The following is a 19,517-nucleotide window of genomic DNA, read 5'->3' as shown; positions in this document are numbered from 1 at the left end:
CCTCACCCTGAGGATGACCCGGCGCCTCGGTAAACACTTAATGTTCACCTCACCCTGAGGATGACCCGGCGCCTCGGCAAACACTTAATGTTCACCTCACCCTGAGGATGACCCGGCGCCTCGGTAAACACTTAATGTTCACCCCACCCTGAGGATGACCCGGCGCCTCGGTAAACACTTAATGTTCACCTCACCCTGAGGATGACCCGGCGCCTCGGTAAACACTTAATGTTCACCCCACCCTGAGGATGACCCGGCGCCTCGGTAAACACTTAATGTTCACCTCACCCTGAGGATGACCCGGCGCCACGGTAAACACTTAATGTTCACCCCACCCTGAGGATGACCCGGCGCCTCCGTAAACACTTAATGTTCACCTCACCCTGAGGACGACCCGGCGCCTCGGTAAACACTTAATGTTCACCCCACCCTGAGGATGACCCGGCGCCTCGGCAAACACTTAATGTTCACCTCACCCTGAGGATGACCCGGCGCCTCGGTAAACACTTAATGTTCACCTCACCCTGAGGACGACCCGGCGCCTAGGTAAACACTTAATATACACCCCACCCTGAGGATGACCCCGTGCCTCGGTAAACACTTAATGTTCACCCCACCCTGAGGATGACCCGGCGCCACGGTAAACACTTAATGTACACCCCGCCCTTAGGATGACCCGGCGCCTCGGTAAACATTTAATATACACCCCACCCTTAGGATGACCCAATGGCGGATCGAAAATATCGCATATAAGAAGCCATCTCAATTGATACAAATGTTTTTATAGACACCATAAGGTACTCTGAACATAACAAGAAGACTCTTCACGAAAAAAATAGTTCAAACAATCTGTTTGGGGCGAAAAATGCAAATTTCCGGAAAGAGCCTCAAAGTCCACATTTTAACTATTTTTTTCGTAAATAGTCTTCTTGTCATGTTCAGAGTACCTTATAGTGTATATAGGAGCACTTGTATCAATTAAAATGTCTTCTTATATGCTATATTTGTGATCCGCCATTTAAAGCAGCCATTTGCATTTACAACAATAGGCTCCTGCGCTATTCGCTGGTCCGATTTTGCCAAACAAACTGTTGGAGTACCTGGCATAGTCACTACTGAACACGATAGCATGTTTATTTGGTGCCATCAATGCAATTCACACGAGTTCTATGTCTTCTCCAGAAATATACATTTTTCTCTTATTTTACTGAAATTTACAAGCAGCTTCACAAATTACTTATCAACAGTAAGACTGACAGTTAGCCAGGGTATATACCAACAATTAATGGAATTAGTTCTGTTCAATTGCAGCACAGTAATGCGTTTTAGGCTTGCAAAATATCACTGGTTAAAGCCATTACATGAACCTTAATGTCCAACTCATCTGCATTCGGCTCTTTTGTTTAGCAGAAACTCAGGACAAAATCATTTCGTCTAGCAACTGTTGCGTATAATTAGTACGCCTCCCTTTAATTCCAGGAATCAACAGTCTCTTGATGTCTTGTGATAGCACCGAAATATATCATTGATTTGTGTTTCTTGAAAGAAAGGGCTTTTAGGCTGAACAATCACAATATATCAATTTGATATTGCATATCTGTTTGATGATATATCTGTTCATTAATAACATTGATCTGTTCTAAGTATACTACGTTTGTAAATTGTTATTGGTTTGAACTTTTCATGTTTATTCAAACAAGATGAGATATCTACATACTTAATGAATCTCAGTCTGATGTTATATTATGCACAAATCAATCATTACGAGGGTTTACGAGTGGTCAAACATTGGCGATATACGAACTACCATTTAGAGCTAATGTATAAGCGTTAATGTTATAGGGACAACATCATGCACTTTGTTGTACTCTAGGTCGTTGTAACTTCTGCCTCTCACGAGAGGTTGCCATACCGTTATCATAGCACCCCTTATCATTCTCGAGCTCATTTCTATACCTGCTTTACAGTAACATTATTTAGACTTTCTTATATTTGTTTAGTTTAAAAAAGTTAAAGTTTCACTTCACGGCCTTTACGCCACTTTTGCTTCTCTCTTTGTTTTCTTTTGAAGTAATTATCGGTTTGTGAAAGATTGTATTTCTTAAATTCATATACATAACGTCTATGGGACAGTTATGGGACACTCAAGCCATTCATGATAGCAATATGATGACACTACGGAAATAGTGAACCGTTTTCGAGGTGTATTTTTCAACAAATTAGATTAAGTTAGATTAAAGCATAATAGATTTATTTAGGGCTTTCGGAAAAATGAAAAAGTAAGATACCATGATGTAGGGATATTATTTTTCCTTTCAGAACTAACATTAAAATTCATCTACTCCTGGAACCAGCATCTTTGTAATATTTTGATATATCTTGGAGTTACCTCCTCTTGTTCACTTCGACACTAAACTGGCCATGCTATAAAGGGAAAATAACTCTTGACATATCAGAGCCAGTCTTTCAAAACTAACAAAAGTACTTCATAGAAAAATAAACAAAATCATCTACTCATGTAGTTGGTATTGGCGATAACTCTCAAATCATTGATGTCTGTGAAGCAATTTGTGCGCACTGAAGTAAGGTAGACTTATGTAAAAATAAAACAATCCTATTGTTACATCACAATACGTGTTGTGTATGGTTTTATTAAATGATAAAAACTTCATAAGCAAAGTATACAATAGTAAAACCCCTCGGTATCAATTACTATGAGTAAAAGAGTTGTTTTTTAAAGAAAATTAACCTCACTTAGGGGAAAGTCTAACGACATCTGGAAACATTTATATTTGTCGTTTATGATAACTACAGGTCAGGGCAGAGTGACCTCAATCATATCAGTTAGTCATATCCAAGATATGGATGTAGGAGTTTATGTATATAAACATGAATATTGTATATGTCTAGGGATGTGGTCCCAACATCAACGCAATTTCAGGGTAGGTGTTCGAATGTCAATACTTCAGATAATTAGCTGAATTATTTACATCAATACAAGCAAGTAAGCTATCTCTGTATATTAGGAAACACTTGTACCATCGGAAGGGGCCGTGGTGGCCGAGTGGTTAAGATGTCCCGACATATTACCACAAGCCCTCCACCTCTGGGATGCAGGTTCGAATCCCATGTGGGGCAGTTGCCAGGTACTGACCACTGGTCGGTAGTTTTTCTCCGGGTACTCCGGCTTTCCTCCACCAACAAACCTGGCACGTCCTTACGTGACCCTGGCTGTTAATAGGACGTAAAAATAAACAAACCAAAAACCAAAAATTGTACAATCAGACTTGTACTTAAAATAAAATATAGGTAAATTGTTTTATATTTTCACTTGCTAGGCTTGAGTCTTTGGGGTTGACGGGCGTGAGACCCTCTGACAGAGCTAGGTCATTTATAAACATCTTCTCTTGTCTTTGAGAATTTAATCATGTGTATTATAAAACATGCAGCGCTAGTAATCCACGTGTTGACAGTCACACGTCACCACAAATACATTCGAACACAAGTGAAGTTGTTCCATCTATAGATGGCGATGGATCTAAGCGTAGATTATATAATCACATGGCTCCGAAGGATGTAATATCGTCAAGTCAGACGACAATCTTAAACAAATTTAGCTAGTTGAACATCGGTGTTTTGACAACTTCGGAAAACTCCAGTGTGTAAGCGTGCGTCAGCCTCGCCTCGCTTCACAATAACGGTCACCGAGTTCACACATGTGGCCGAGTACAAATACTTTATGTTATTACGCTATATATTAACTTTTAGCAAAATTGAATACCTATTTAAACTTCTGATATGATTAAATAAAATTATCACTGAAATTTACTCTGTTTGTCATGTTTATTATCCTACGTGAAGAGTCATCATTCGCTGTTCAATTGAGTAAGCTCCTCCCACTTTTGACCGACTTTTATTGAATAATTACGTCACTTTCATTTGACGATTTTATTGCATAAAATATAAATGAAAAGTCGTGTGAGTGTAAATATAGGGATTGGATTTCGTTATATTCTTAGAGGAATAGCTCCATACAAGCATGGTTAACATAAAAACGAAATCCAATCCCTATATGAATTGCATGAGACCATAAGTACGTTACACCACCTCAAATGGTGTTTACAATAAGGCCGAAGAGATGTTGGTAGGACAAAACCCTGTAATGGCAATAAGGGTATTATTGGCTTTGGAATAAGACGATTGATTTACCGATAAATCAATACGAAAAGTGCAAAGACCTCTAGTGACGACTAAAGGCCTATGATCGAAACCTCCGCCACGTCAATGGAGGAACAGAACTCTCGGTGTGTGAATAAACATGTGAATGATGCTTTAAAATGAAGATATTGAAAATACATTTTGTACGCATCGGTAAAAAGAGCAGATACTAGAAATCGTTATTGGTAGCATCATTTATTAAACTCATCAACTAAGTTTCCCTAATGTAGTAAATATCTTGTCATTTTGTCCCAATTACAGGAATAATCATATTTAACTAACTTTTTAAGGAAGTATGAAATAAATCGTTCTATATATTGAAGAAGAAAATTATGAGTGCATGAGACGGCGCAAATGATAAATTTCCCGTTGTTATAACAAAGTGTTTGGCCTTCCCATTCCAGAACTGTGTCGGCGAGTCTGCTCGGATGTTACGTCATCACATTGTTCACTCGCTGATGAGAATGCTTTGATTGACAGTGTCTATGAAGACCTCCCTAGTAATCGTATACTGTTCTCGTCTTGCTGCAGAAGACTTCACAATACACTACCGTATGTTGTTTATGTGGTCTGTTGTACTTAGTTACACCAACAGTGGCGCTCCAATGCGAACGGCACTCTAGTGTCTGCCTTCTATATGTGCTGAAGGTGACACGAAAGTGACTGCAAGGCATAGTGTTATTTTAGTAGTCTTTGCTGTATTTGACATGCTTTGAAAGCCTTTGTAAACATGCTGAACAGTGGTGTATGGACTTATGTGTTGATGAGGTTTCGGATTCTTATACTGTTGAGCTCTGTGTTTTCTCTCCTTTCTTTTTCGGAATGGCTGCAGATTACTCCTCGTGCTACAAGTCTAATTCTCCCCAATTGTTCATTGTTTTGTCATAAAACGTTTTAATTTTTTTCTAACACATGTAAATGCTGTGTTTTTCGTAACGTTCAGCCTTGAAATTTGCGTCTACTGATTTATTTCGTTGATATTTAAATGATATCAAATATATTGTAACAACTAATGAAATTGTTGAGTTGCCTCTGAATAGTACATCATATGTATTTGTCGTTACTGAGCGGGTATACTTTATTGATTCTCGTCACTGTGCGGGTATACTTTATTGATTATCGTCACTGTGCGGGTATACTTTATTGATTATCGTCACTGTGCGGGTATACTTTATTGATTCTCGTCACTGTGCGGGTATACTTGAATGATTCTCGTCATTTAGCGGGTATACTTCATTGATTCTCGTCACTGTGCGGGTATACTTTATTGATTATCGTCACTGTGCGGGTATACTTTATTGATTCTCGTCACTGTGCGGGTATACTTGAATGATTCTCGTCATTTAGCGGGTATACTTCATTGATTCTCGTCACTGTGCGGGTATACTTTAATGATTACTTATGATCGTTACTGTGCGGGTATACTTTATTGATTCCCGTCATTTAGCGGGTATTTTATTGATTCTCTTGCGGGTATACTTGATTCTCGTCACTGTGCGGGTATACTTATTGATTCTCGTCACTGTGCGGGTATACTTTATTGATTCTCGTCACTGTGCGGGTATACTTTATTGATTCTCGTCACTGTGCGGGTATACTTTATTGATTCTCGTCACTGTGCGGGTATACTTTATTGATTCTCGTCACTGTGCGGGTATACTTTATTGATTCTCGTCACTGTGCGGGTATACTTTATTGATTCTCGTCATGTGCGGGTATACTTTATTGATTCTCGTCACTGTGCGGGTATACTTTATTGATTCTCGTCACTGTGCGGGTATACTTTATTGATTCTCGTCACTGTGCGGGTATACTTTATTGATTCTCGTCACTGTGCGGGTATACTTTATTGATTCTCGTCACTGTGCGGGTATACTTTATTGATTCTCGTCACTGTGCGGGTATACTTTATTGATTCCCGTAACTGTGCGGGTATACTTTATTGATTCCCGTCACTGTGCGGGTATACTTTATTGATTACTTTATTGATTCTCGTCACTGTGCGGGTATACTTTATTGATTCTCGTCACTGTGCGGGTATACTTTATTGATTCTCGTCACTTAGCGGGTATACTTTATTGATTCCCGTAACTGTGCGGGTATACTTTATTGATTCTCGTCACTGTGCGGGTATACTTTATTGATTCTCGTCACTAAGCGGGTATACTTTATTGATTCTCGTCACTAAGCGGGTATACTGTATTGATTCTCATCACTAAGCGGGTATACTTTATTGATTCCCGTTACTGAACGGGTATGCTTTATTGATTTTCGTCACTGTGCGGGTATACTTTATTGATTCTCGTCACTGTGCGGGTATACTTTATTGATTCTCGTCACTGTGCAGGTATACTTTATTGATTTCGTCACTGTGGGGTATACTTTATTGATTCTCGTCACTGTGCGGGTATACTTTATTGATTCCGTTACTAAGCGGGTATACTTTATTGATTCCCGTACTGTGCGGGTATACTTTATTGATTCTCGTCACTGTGCGGGTATACTTATTGATTCTCGTCACTGTGCGGGTATACTTATTGATTCTCGTCACTGTGCGGGTATACTTTATTGATTCCGTCCTTCGGTATACTTTATTGATTCTCGTCACTGTGCGGGTATACTTTATTGATTCCGTTACTGGCGGGTATACTTATGATCGAGTATCTTATTGATTCCGTACTGTCGGGTATACTTTATTGATTCTCGTCACTGTGCGGGTATACTTATTGATTCTCGTCACTGTGCGGGTATACTTCATTGATTCTCGTCACTGAACGGGTATACTTTATTGATTTTTGTTTCTGCGTACTGGTATACTTTATTGATTCCGTTAGTGGCGGGTACTATTGATCCGTTGCGGGTATATTTATTGATTCGCTTTATTGATTTCGTTAATGGAGGGTATGCTTGATTGATGACCGTAACTGTGCGGGTATACTTTATTGATTCCCGTTAGTGAGCGGGTATACTTTATTGATTCCCGTTACTGAGCGGGTATACTTGATTGATTCTCTTTACTGAGGGGGTATTGTTTATTGACTCCCGTCACTGTGCGGGTATACTTTAATGATTCCGTTACTTGGCGGGTATACTTGATTGATTCCGGTCACTGTCCGGGTATACTTTATTGATTCCCGTAACTGTACGGGTAAACTTATTTATTCTCGTAACTGTGCGGGTATACTTTAATGATTCCGTTACTTGGCGGGTATACTTGATTGATTCCGGTCACTGTCCGGGTATACTTTATTGATTCCCGTAACTGTACGGGTAAACTTTATTTATTCCCGTCACTGTGCGGGTATACTTTAATAATTCCGTTACTGAGCGGGTATACTTTATTGATTCCCGTAACTGTACGGGAATGCTTTGTTGATTCCCGTTAGTGAGCGGGTATACTTTATTGATTCTCGTCACTGTGCGGGTATACTTGATTGATTCTCTTTACTGAGCGGGTATACTTTATTGATTCCCGTTATTCTGTAGCGTTCACCAATTCCCGTTGATATAAGGCGACTGCTGTATATCTGGTTCGTCCTTATCGGAGATAAATTATCACCTCTAATGACGAAATAGCAGCCTAGACTTAACTCAATGTCCTTACCCATCAGCGTTATCGTCTTACTGCTAATTATGTCCACAATCAAGACACGTACTGCCACCGAGGGCTGTGATACTGCTGGTCGGTAGTGATAACGAATGTGTGCGACTATATCCACATCCACGCAGGTAACAACGATGATGTCTCTGTGTTCAACACAGACGTTGGTCGTAACTATCCCAGACAAGCATATCGATATTCAAATATAAACTGCATATGTTTTATTTTAATTATTCAATTTTACCTCGTATCAGTGGTATATCGGAGTTTGATCACAGTGTACATATTTTACGACGTAATATTGTGGCAGCTGATGCATGCATACCTAATATCAATATATCTGCATATTCAAAATTTTATACATACTATTTGGAAATCCATGTGTTCAAATGCTACAGCTTTGAGAACATGAGCACGTAAGAGTCATACAATGAAACTCTTCTTTCAGTATTTCTGTATCATTTGAAATTATTTACAAAATGTTCATTGATGCAGGTATCTCATGTAGATATAGATATAAAATTCTGCAGATAAGGCGTTAGAGCTGTATCTGTTATATATGTTGTATTTCTCTTTTTCCTAATTAACACCGCAACACCCGTGACATTGAGTTGAGCGTTCGACCCTGTGTGGAAGGCTCTAGGCTCTGTTCCCTAGTCGAGACACATCATAATAAAAAATGTTATGTAGTGTCTGTTCCTGCTTAGTGGGACAAATGGTTTGCTTGTTGTCAGTGTAATGGATAGAGTGTTCTGTGTCTTCTTTACAAAGAGCAAAAGTTCCGCTATTACATAAAGAGAAAAAAGTCTCCAAAACCATGCATACATATACGTACACGACACATTGCACAAACAGGAGGTCGTCCTGAAATAACCCTGAGTGGTAATGCAATGTTATATAATATAAACTAGACCAAAACAAGTTTCAAATAATTACGAATGGAGTCATTTTACATTTCACCTTAAAAGTTCATAATGAAAACGTTCATCATGAGGCATACAAATAATCAGTTATCACACGTTTGATAGGACAATAACAAGTATTTTTTAATAACAATACGAAACAGTCGCAAAAGAGATATCCATAAGCACTCATTTTGCAGAATCTTTAAACTACCTGTGTGACATTAGAGTGATACATCACTGAGTTACTCATTCATTACCATTAGGTATATAGACGATAAAAACAGAAGCTGACTTGTGTTGTTTTCTGTAATTACTTTAATTGTGAACACTCGTCTCTGTGACGTAAGCTCCTGATCAGTGATGTACATTGTTAAGATGCCGTGACCCCTACCAGTGACTAGATTGGTGTGCTTTAAAGTTTTCCTCGATCTCCAGATTCCTTTCATTAAATAAACATGTACCTTGCAGATGATGTTGTTTACGGCAGGGCATACCTTGGGGTACTTACTCTTGTCTGCCTGGGGATGATGTACGATCCAGGCTCTTTGGCTGTATGTGGCCTGGTGCAGGCTCGTTATCTCTGGTAACGGGATGGACTTGCTGTCAGTCTCCGCTCTGTAACGTGTAAATGTTTATTTGATCTCCCAACTTCCACCTTCACTTACCACTCACATCAGATCGACTGTTTCCAAACCAATTAACATAATCAACTCAAATACAACATAAAAATGGCACAGATCGACTGTTTTGACTCGCTCTGTATTTTTACCCGAGTGTTGTTTTTCGCAGTTCAAGAGAACCTTGACGTAATTACATTTTTTTATGATGACATTTGACTCATGATATGATATACATGTAACATTTAGCTAGTTTTCTTATATTTATTTCTGTGCATAATTGGTTGCCCGTTCTCATCGTGATACACTGTTGTTATTTTGATAATATTGACAACATCAAGAGCATTGCTTAAAAGTATTTTACTGACAATTTTAGTTCATACTATGACGTATTACTTCTGTATCGGACCAGAACATTCAAAAATTTTAACCAACCAACGCAACTCATTATTGGGATTATGCAGTGTCTGATCTGTAACCTGTAGGACTTCATTATGTATCTGCCAATAACAATATGTTATTTATCTGTGAGGACATTTATCATCATTGCAGGTAACTAGCACCAGCAACTGTAATACGCAGATATTTAGTGTCACGGTAATTGGTGGTTTAATCTTACGCCTAAGGTATCCAACAGTTAATTATGTGTTAAATTACACTGGATCATATCAATATAGAAGATGGGATTGTGAAGGGAATGGCATTTATCGTTCTAAGTCTGTAATACAAGACAGTCAACATGACACTACGTTTTTTCTGGTGTGACCTGATGCATGGTAATTTGATATATAAAAACAAAAAATGTTAAGTCCTTGAGGGACACGACACCAATACGGTGCAGCTAAACTTGTTTAATTCAATTCAATTCTTTTATTGACTTTGGGCCAATGACCTATCAGTACAAAAGCATATACATTGTATACATACTTGTTAACATGACGTAGGTGGGTCCATGGTAAAGTCGAATGATTTAACTGTATTATATGTTTTGTGTGTCATAAGCAACAATTCTGGTATATTGTGTACAAGTGATGTGTATTTATTTTCTTATCATATAAATTGTACCATGTAAGTCTGAATAATAAATACTTTCTAGATAATCTGCAAAGACAAACGAAGCGTTTGTTTGACTTGGACGGGTAAGTGAGTACCGCCGTGGCGACGTTGCGTGTAAGCATACCATTTTTTCACACACTACGAATCCACGGACGATGTACGAGACTCCAGCGAGAGATTGTATGACGGACAGAAGTGTAGGTAATGAGGATAAATATTGACAATAAAACAGCAAAGCAAAGAAGCTTCATATCAAGGCGATAAACTAATCAGAATTAATAGAATTATTACTTCTCGAATAGTATATCACCGCTAGCCCTTTTTGCAACATACGGGTTCGAGTTCAAAACCCAAGGTTGTATCGCAACACTGAACGTATGTAGTCAGAATGCGTCTTGGAGTTGTACGCGCGGTAAAAAAGATTATATATCATTACCAAGAAATTGAACACACACGAAAACAGAAAGAAGACATCTGGAGACTGCATATGTGCTAGTAAAGCTGAAATATCGCTACAACTGGATCGCATTATGCAATCTAGATGACGGTCTGGTTGTAGAAACATTATGTTCACATTTAGCTAAATTCTTTAAGTAATACGAGATGAAACGTGTTCAATGTTTCATGATGCACCTGGTATGTTTCGACCCCTCCGATTATCAGTTGCAGTTAGCTGTTTTACCTGGACGTATAACGTTATCACAAGCTGGTACCATTTTCTTACGTAACTGTTGTTTATATTTGAAAGTATCAATGCAGATTAGTCTGGTTGCTTCACACTGCCGCTGGCTATTTGAGTTGATTATGTGAGGTTTCTCATTCCAGGAACCTTCATTTCTGGTCTATCGATCCTGTGTTGTACGAGGGCCAAGACGAAAGAGACCAGCAAGAAGAAAATAGTACTGGTCAATACATGGGTGGCCTTTCTCCAGTTTATAACCGCCTTCATCTTGCTCCTGGGCTGGATCTGGAGCATCATGTGGGGCGTGGCCTTCATGACTATATCAGGTAAATGTTTAGAACAACTATAATGGTTTCAAAAAGCAGCATGTGTCCTGCATAACTAAGGAGTGATGCATTAATACATCAATTCCATTAACACATAATTTCATACGTTTGACCTTCATAGCTTGGAGGCTACGGCATAAGCAAGGCAGACCCTACATAATAAATATAAACGTGTTATTTTATCTCAGTATCGAAACAGAAGTTTGTCTCTATGTTTTTCTAGACTGCTTAAGTCAATATAGAGTTTGGTCCTCCTGCCATATATCACAATATCAGGCAAAGCCCCGCCTTCAGATTGATTGCAGAAACATATCTAGTCGGCGTAACCTTTTCAATACAAGGTCAGTTGTGGTTAAAGGTGGGGAAGGACATCATGTAAAATAATATGTCAATGTAAAGAAAGTCATTTTTTGTGACATCCATTTATACATAAGTATCTCCGTAATTGCATGCATGCTATGCATTTCTTCGTAAATATAGAACCGTGAACTTTTTTTTCATTGACTGATGAGGTTATGGCTTTGCGTTAATATCAACTATGTGAGTAAATAATTGGTCAACTTTAGCTCAGATGAACCAGTTGCAAGTATACACGTGACACCAACTCTGTATTTGGAAGTAAACAAATTCTATAAAGAACTGCGTATCAGCAATGTTATCAACACTTCTCTGATAACTTCCAAAATGCAGTATTTCTCGCAACGATTCGGGTTTTTTGGTATTAGTAAATAATATCTTTAAGAAATATATATACTGCATTTCTTTATATAATTCAGACAATACGCCTAGATATTGTCCCTTTAGTTTATCTGTATATTCTATATGTGTTCATTGTTTATGTTTTTGTGTACGTCCGTGACCGTCCTTAACATGTAATTTTATTTGTTCTTGTGTCTTGACAAAGGGGCAGATCGCCTCGAAAACTCGACGATCTTTTGTCCACACTGTTAGAATTACTTCCTTGCCCTATATATACTTATATAATTTATCAAATGAACTCACCTTTCAATATATGATAATATATTGGGCGAGGCATTGATGTCTAATTTAAAAATACTCCAAACAAATGATTATTTAGAAGAAAAAAAACCCTTTATTTTGTATCTCCATACATTTATGCAGACAGTACGACACCCTTACCATTATCGTATTTCTTGGTTACATTAAACATGTGTCTACAAGGTCAAACTTGATATACTTATACTGCGGATAATCTATAACTTACATTAAAATGACCAACGTGTAAGGTTATCCCTTACGTAATCCTAGTAACCCCAGTGTACGATATATCGTGTACGTAAGGAATTAGTTTACATGCATGACTACATCACAACAGGACATTAGCTTTCAAAGATTTGACATATCTACTTTGGAAAATATTCATACTCATGCACTAAACAACACGACAGATAGCGTGCGCGCGTCATAGCCGACCTCGACATGTTCTTGCCTAGCCTTGTATAACTTTTCAATAGTAAGGATTCACTGATTGCATAACAGACGAGTGCTGCTTCAAAAGTGACCTTCGACTAATAGAGATAACAATTATCATGTAAATGACGACTTCATATAATACAGAGGCAGGTTATGTAATCTGTGGTTATAATCCATTAGTGGTTACTATATACACGCATGTGATTTCTAAACACAGGTTAGCTGGTTTAAACTTAGTCACGTTACTAGATAGGGGTATTATTTATTCTTCCATGAATATTTATCATTATTATCTTCCTTTAGTGGAAATAACATATGAATGTATTATTGACAATCATTTAACCTGAAATGTCAGCGTGACCAGCAGCGTTAGTCAGCTTTGTCCACCATCGTTCGACATGTGTCGTCTGTGCACTATCCATATCCAATGGTTTTCTCAGATTCTGTGAATAACATGAATCTTGTCTGGGATGAGACCAAAAAATAGTCCAGAGTTCGTCCATTTTCATGCCTTTCATATCCAAGATTCTAACATTTTACCAACTCGAGCTCAAACTTTGCTTATAACAATTTTTTCCTGTTTATATTATGTATAGTTTTTCATAAAGTATCACATGCAACCATTACTATTTCCATTACCACTGTAGTTTATATATATATATTATACAATTATAGCATTTTGATGAGGTCGATGCATGTTTTTATTGAAAAAGGAAAACATATCAATCGAGGACGTAGTCCGAGGTTAATAATTTTTCTTTGGTCAATAAAAACATGCATTGACCGAATTCAAAATGCTACAATTGTTTTATTATTTGAATTGGTTTTTTCTTTACAAGCATTAAATAAGAAGACTTGTACAACAATCTAGTGTATACATCAAAAGTACCAGAAATTGAATAGTAAATATCAAAATGATCATACCAATGATACGAGGATTAAGATACAGTTTTCCTATTAATCCTGATCTCCAGATACATGTACAGTAGAAGATGGCGAATGCATCATTACACTGTACACTGTAGTTTTCATAGTTCTCAATGTCCGATAAACGATGTGTATAGCTTATATAACTGTCTAAATAAAAGCACCGCCCTCACGTATATCATAATTACACCTTTTTTGTAGCTCCGTCGTTATTCAAAATGTATCATTTCTCATCTATGCATGTTTTTATTGACCAAAGAAAAAATATCAACCGAGGACGTAGTCCGAGGTTAATAATTTTTCTTTGGTCAATAAAAACATGCATTGACCGAATTCAAAATGCTACAATTGTTTTATTACTTGAATTGTTTTTTTCTTTACAAGCATTAAATAAGAAGACTTGTACAACAATCTAGTGTATAACATCTTCATTTCTATTTCATGATATAGTACCAGAAATTGAACAGTAAATATCAAAATGATCATACCAATGATACGAGGATTAAGATACAGTTTTCCTATTAATCCTGATTTCCAGATACATGTACCGTAGAAGATGGCGAATGCAAGAGAGCTTATCAGAATAACAAAGAGAGAAAAATGTACCCTGTTTGTTTGAGTATGCCATTTTTTTACTTTGACAACGTTGATTTACAGATTGGAACAACCTCTGGTTAAATTGATATCCGAAATATTGCTATGATGTATTTGTATAGTCAAGTTGAAAAGGATGCTTTGGCACTAGGATAAAAGCTATAAGTGCGCCATAACAAGTACCGTTTATGCTATAATAGACGGGATACATGCACGATGATATCGCGAGAACAGATGTAGTTTCTTATCAATACCACGCTCATACTCTCAAATATGTATATATCTTATATAATCTATAGTCTAAACAAAAGGTATTTTTCTCACTAACAAAAACAGAAGCAGAAGACGAATTAGTATTTTTTCTTCAGTTAAAAAGTTACTTTCTCTACACCAAGAAAAATTAATTCATTGCCGCCCATCAAATGAAGAATATCGTGTCAAGGACGTACATATCCTTCGGCGGTGGTGCATCTTTAAATCAATTAATTATATGTTATTCCTTTCTATTCAGACAGCTAATTACACCGTGCAAACATTATGCTTTTTGTAGCTCAGCCGACCGTTGATTTATTGTTTAAAGTAACTGTTTCATTTCCAGTCATCAGTGCGGTATTTTCGATCTACCAGGCAGTGTCCGACTTATGAGACATGTACCCTGTAGTTTTCATAGTCTATCATTCGATAAACGTGTTATCGACGAAAATGTCACGTTACCAACAAAGCATCGACGTTGTTTTAAAATGTATCATCTTAGAAACCGTCTTAATTTATCTAAATCGTTATAATGTGTTTATCCAACAAAAATTGTTCTCATTCAAACGCTGAAATGACTTTGACGCTTTAATGCACTGAATCGGGAAATCCCTATCTATTTATAGACAGATCAGTCAATCAACTTTTTCAATCAACTTTTATCAGTCGATCACTGTTTTATAGGGGGTCACGTGGGGTACCGACGTCCAATGAGATTGGCGGAAAAACCAAGAAAAATAATATATATATATATATATATATATATATATATATATATATATATATATATATATGGCACAGAGTGACCTGTACTAACTTTTGGTATTTCGTTTTGCTTTTTATTTTTTTATCTTAGCCAATGTAAGATGAGCTGTTTGGAAAGGTGTCAAAAGATTGTTACTGCTTCAAATACAACTTTGACAACTTTTTACTCGAAGATCGTATAGGTTTTTTTTTCTTTTTCAGATAAACATTACGAAAGGTTACATTGTGAGAATAATCGAAAAGGTCCCGATAAAGTAAAAGAGAATGCTACAAAAACAGAGAAAGAAGAACTATCACCACATAAGGAGATTTCACAGATGGAGCCTCCGCGTTCTCCCAAACTAGCTCCCATTCAACCATTTACAAACACCGCGCCAGCAACTATCACCGGCTCCATTTCCGACACACAGTTACATCCTATCATTGTACTACAAGAAATTCCTGTTGTGAACCAATCAGAATCGACATTATATCCCGCGCGACCCATTATGAATGCTAGAACGAGGCACCAAAAAATTCTTCGTCGTCAGATGTCTGATAATGACTTATCCCCCTTTAGTCTGACGCAGGAACAATTACAGGAAATCGTCATACACGCGGCTCCAGTCAATCGGAGACGAGGACTACAAAGAGGGGACAGCACCGCATCGGAACCCTCAGCCACCGGCACAACACTTATCAATGTTGCCGAGAAATAACTCGCCATCTACATGTTCAGAATATATCGAGATTACAGAATATTATTTTTGGCAGTGTGCCGCAAAGTCTCTTTTAGATTGACGTTTTTATTTAAAAGGTATTCAACAATCAACTTATATAATTATTTGTTCATTTGTGTATATGCGACAAGCGTATAAACGTTAAATTGTCAAAAATAGATGATGATGATTATATGATGAAGATGATGATTATGTAATGTTAACCTACAGAGTGCCAAGGAAATGTGACATTATAGAGTTTAAATAAATAATCTGAAGGGAATCAAAACTTTTTCAATGACCGATGGAAAGTAGTCATTCTTGAAAATTATGATGACTGTTGAAACGCGTTCTTGAAGTTTTATTCTTGATGTTCGTTCTGAACGAAGGCTGTGAATAATGCCTTTTATATCCGAAATCAGTCATTTTCCCCACGGTCACATGATGAACACTGTAAAACTATATTAAATAGTACCAGACATAGATTCATTTGTATCAGGGGAACTGTAAACTTTATACATTCCATCAAAGTATATCTGTATCACTTACAAATATTGTGTCTAATTAAATACAGGTATCTCTAAACCAGCATAATTAAACATCGTATCAAGGTTTGGTAACGTACATTAAGTTACATGAATACCGAAGATACTACGTCAAGGTGACAAAGGAGCAACAAATATTCCAGTACATATATATAAACACTCTATATAACCAGTTTGTGCTACGGGAGATAACTTCTATATTAAATATATGACTGAAACAGGCAACTGGAATGGGTTGATTTTGTGGTGGTTTTTTTTTGTGGTTTTTTTTCGCCATTTGACACACAGACATTTGACACACAGACTGCGTAGGTTTACGTCTCTTGCTGGGTCTAGTACGCCAGAACCTTCATTATAACCGGCGATGTGTGTGCTGTAGCTTCTATAAACATAGTGACATATAACACGGCGACAAATGGACGGCATTGTCGCATCATAAGTATTTACAGTTAAATGCATTGCAAAGGTATAATTCAGTGTTAAAGAACTTATAAAATACTTTTAGAAATATAGATATTTTACAACACATTTCCTTTGTCTACCTTCGTAAAAGTAAAATTAAAATTAAAAAAAAAAGTCTTTTAAATAATACTAATGATAACCAAACATTTTATTCCAAAATCAAACGGCTACATATATGAACAGTCAGGGATAATATTACAATACACAAGTAACAAATAGCCGCTGTTATTAAATGAATTGTTAAATGATATTACTGACATCATATTTATTCCGGGTTTTTTTCTTCTTTTTTTTTCACTTATTTTTTTTTAATCATACCATGTTGCAAGAACCATTTTTGTTTAATATTAATGTCATTCTAATGCCTTATACTCACTATCTAATGATAGTGATAATAGGCTAACGATGTTGTAAAACGAGTAGTACTGATGTAACGAAGGAATGGTGACGTTGTTTTTGTTGTTGAGCTGCAATCGCTCGTATTATAGTACAACAAAAATACGATTTGTACTTTGCAACTGATGTTTAGGTTATTCCAAATAAAAACGTATATCCTGCAAATTGTACTTCAGCAGAAAAAAAAGGATTTAATGTTTGCAAGAATTTCTAAAGTCTTCTTCTGGATAAGGTCTAACCCGGAGATAAAAATAGTATCAAATATCATATGGTGCTACTCATTATGGGGTGTGTTAATAAAACCAGATAATTTTGTTGGCATGAGACACTACCACCAGTGTGGAGGTAGATACATTCTGGATCACTCTGTAGCTCTTAATCACGTGATATATCGGATCAAAATCAAGATTTTACAATCATTTCATTGAATTACCAACACTTGGCAATATATTGGTTATGACACCAAAACAAAATGAACATTTTATAATCATTTGATTAAATCAATAACATATGGATTAGCATTTTATTTGTTATGATACCAAAACATATCTTATTAACCATATTGATAACCTTATAAAATCCATTTTCCGGTATACAATAAGTATATCTCGGTTACGCATTTTTTACATACAAACAAATGTTTTATCTAACAAATAAAGAACTTTCCAAGGCAACGTCACTTGTGTTGTTATGTAACAAAAGCATTACAAATTTTCTTTCGACGCTCAAAAACACTGATATGAAGATGAAGCAAACAATATATAGATACTTTATAGACAATGATTCACTACATAGTATTAGACGACTTCAGGTGCCTACGTCTCCGTCAGAAAGGACAACACATTCAACGTTCCATAAGAGTAATCTCCCTTGGCAATGTGTAAATGTTGACTTGACAGAATTATGCTGTCATGTTAGCTTGGATCAACTGAGGAGAGTAAAAAGTAAAATTATAAATACAACTACTACAGGATAATATAACATAAAATAATATAATGTAAATATAGGCTAAAACATTGGTTATTTAAAACTAATTTGCAAAGAAAACATATATTCTAAATAGAACCATATATAATGAGTCATATGGGGGAGAGATTGATTCTAACTACTTACTTCATCAACATCAGTGGCAGTCATGTTTTCTTGTGCCTTTGAAGCTACAATAGAAAATAAATATGAACGTTAGGTGTGGATCGACAACCCATGATCATTAACAATTAAAGTATGGTTTTATAAATGGAATATTGTCATCGTGACCATGAATTATTTTTATATATTAGTGCTGAAATTACAAAAAATGAAAAGTTTCTTACAAAGTATGGTCTTGAGACGGATTGCTGCTACAATGAAATCTCCAAACTCAATTTGCCCCTCGTTGTTGGAGTAACGCAAGACTAAGGCATTCAGTGACCTGTTACTGAGTCTGAAACCTAGAAAATTATACCAAGCAGGAGGTTAAGACGATTGGAACACCTCCCCTTCTTTTGCGAAAGAAGGCTCGGACGAAAGTGTATGCATTCGAAAATAGTACATTAAACTTCAACTAAGAATACTGGAATTGACGACATCTGTGTAGGCAGAAATGCCTTGCGGCAAAGCCGTAGATTTATTGTTTTATCATATATATTAGATAATAGAAATATAAATATAACAATGTTTTGGTATCATAACATAATATCATAATATTTCATCTCTATATGAAACAGTAGAAATCCGGTTCGGACGTGACGTTGCCGTCTACTGAGACAATCATGCGACGTCATATATAGATTATGACGTCCAAAACTACCGGTGAGGTAATAATAGATTTATTACACATGTGTCTTACGATATTTATGACAAGGCCGTATGACATGGCTGGACGGGCTAGTTATGTGATAATTAAAGTTATCATCACGGTTTTTAACCATCTTCTGATGCACGACGTTATTTATAAGTTACATAATGTATGCATATGAATTATATGTATATCCTTAGTACTGAGAAATAGGTAAAGAATTACAACAAAGACATATTTGAATATTAAATTGATAGAAAAG

General features: G+C 36.6%; 2 protein-coding genes across 3 annotated transcripts in view; one reads left to right on the top strand and one right to left on the bottom strand.

Annotated features, from left to right (window-relative positions):
- LOC138319056 (uncharacterized) overlaps window positions 1-18,152 on the top strand; it is a 36,124-nt gene extending 17,972 nt beyond the window's left edge. The window contains exons 2-3 of the mRNA XM_069261958.1: window positions 11,223-11,405; window positions 15,579-18,152. Of these exons, the coding sequence (XP_069118059.1) occupies window positions 11,223-11,405; window positions 15,579-16,075 (680 nt within the window). The 3' untranslated portion in view covers window positions 16,076-18,152. The remainder of the gene's footprint in view (window positions 1-11,222; window positions 11,406-15,578) is intronic.
- LOC138319055 (calpain-B-like) overlaps window positions 17,213-19,517 on the bottom strand; it is a 32,049-nt gene continuing 29,744 nt past the window's right edge. For both annotated transcript variants that reach the window (XM_069261957.1, XM_069261956.1), the window contains exons 16-18: window positions 18,792-18,908; window positions 18,592-18,635; window positions 17,213-18,406 (exon numbers count right to left, since the gene is read on the bottom strand). In XM_069261957.1, the coding sequence (XP_069118058.1) occupies window positions 18,380-18,406; window positions 18,592-18,635; window positions 18,792-18,908 (188 nt within the window). In that variant the 3' untranslated portion in view covers window positions 17,213-18,379. The remainder of the gene's footprint in view (window positions 18,407-18,591; window positions 18,636-18,791; window positions 18,909-19,517) is intronic.

The sequence above is a fragment of the Argopecten irradians genome, chromosome 3 (assembly GCF_041381155.1).
Source record: "Argopecten irradians isolate NY chromosome 3, Ai_NY, whole genome shotgun sequence".
Taxonomy (NCBI): domain Eukaryota; kingdom Metazoa; phylum Mollusca; class Bivalvia; order Pectinida; family Pectinidae; genus Argopecten; species Argopecten irradians.
This window is presented reverse-complemented; position numbering and strand designations above follow the sequence as displayed.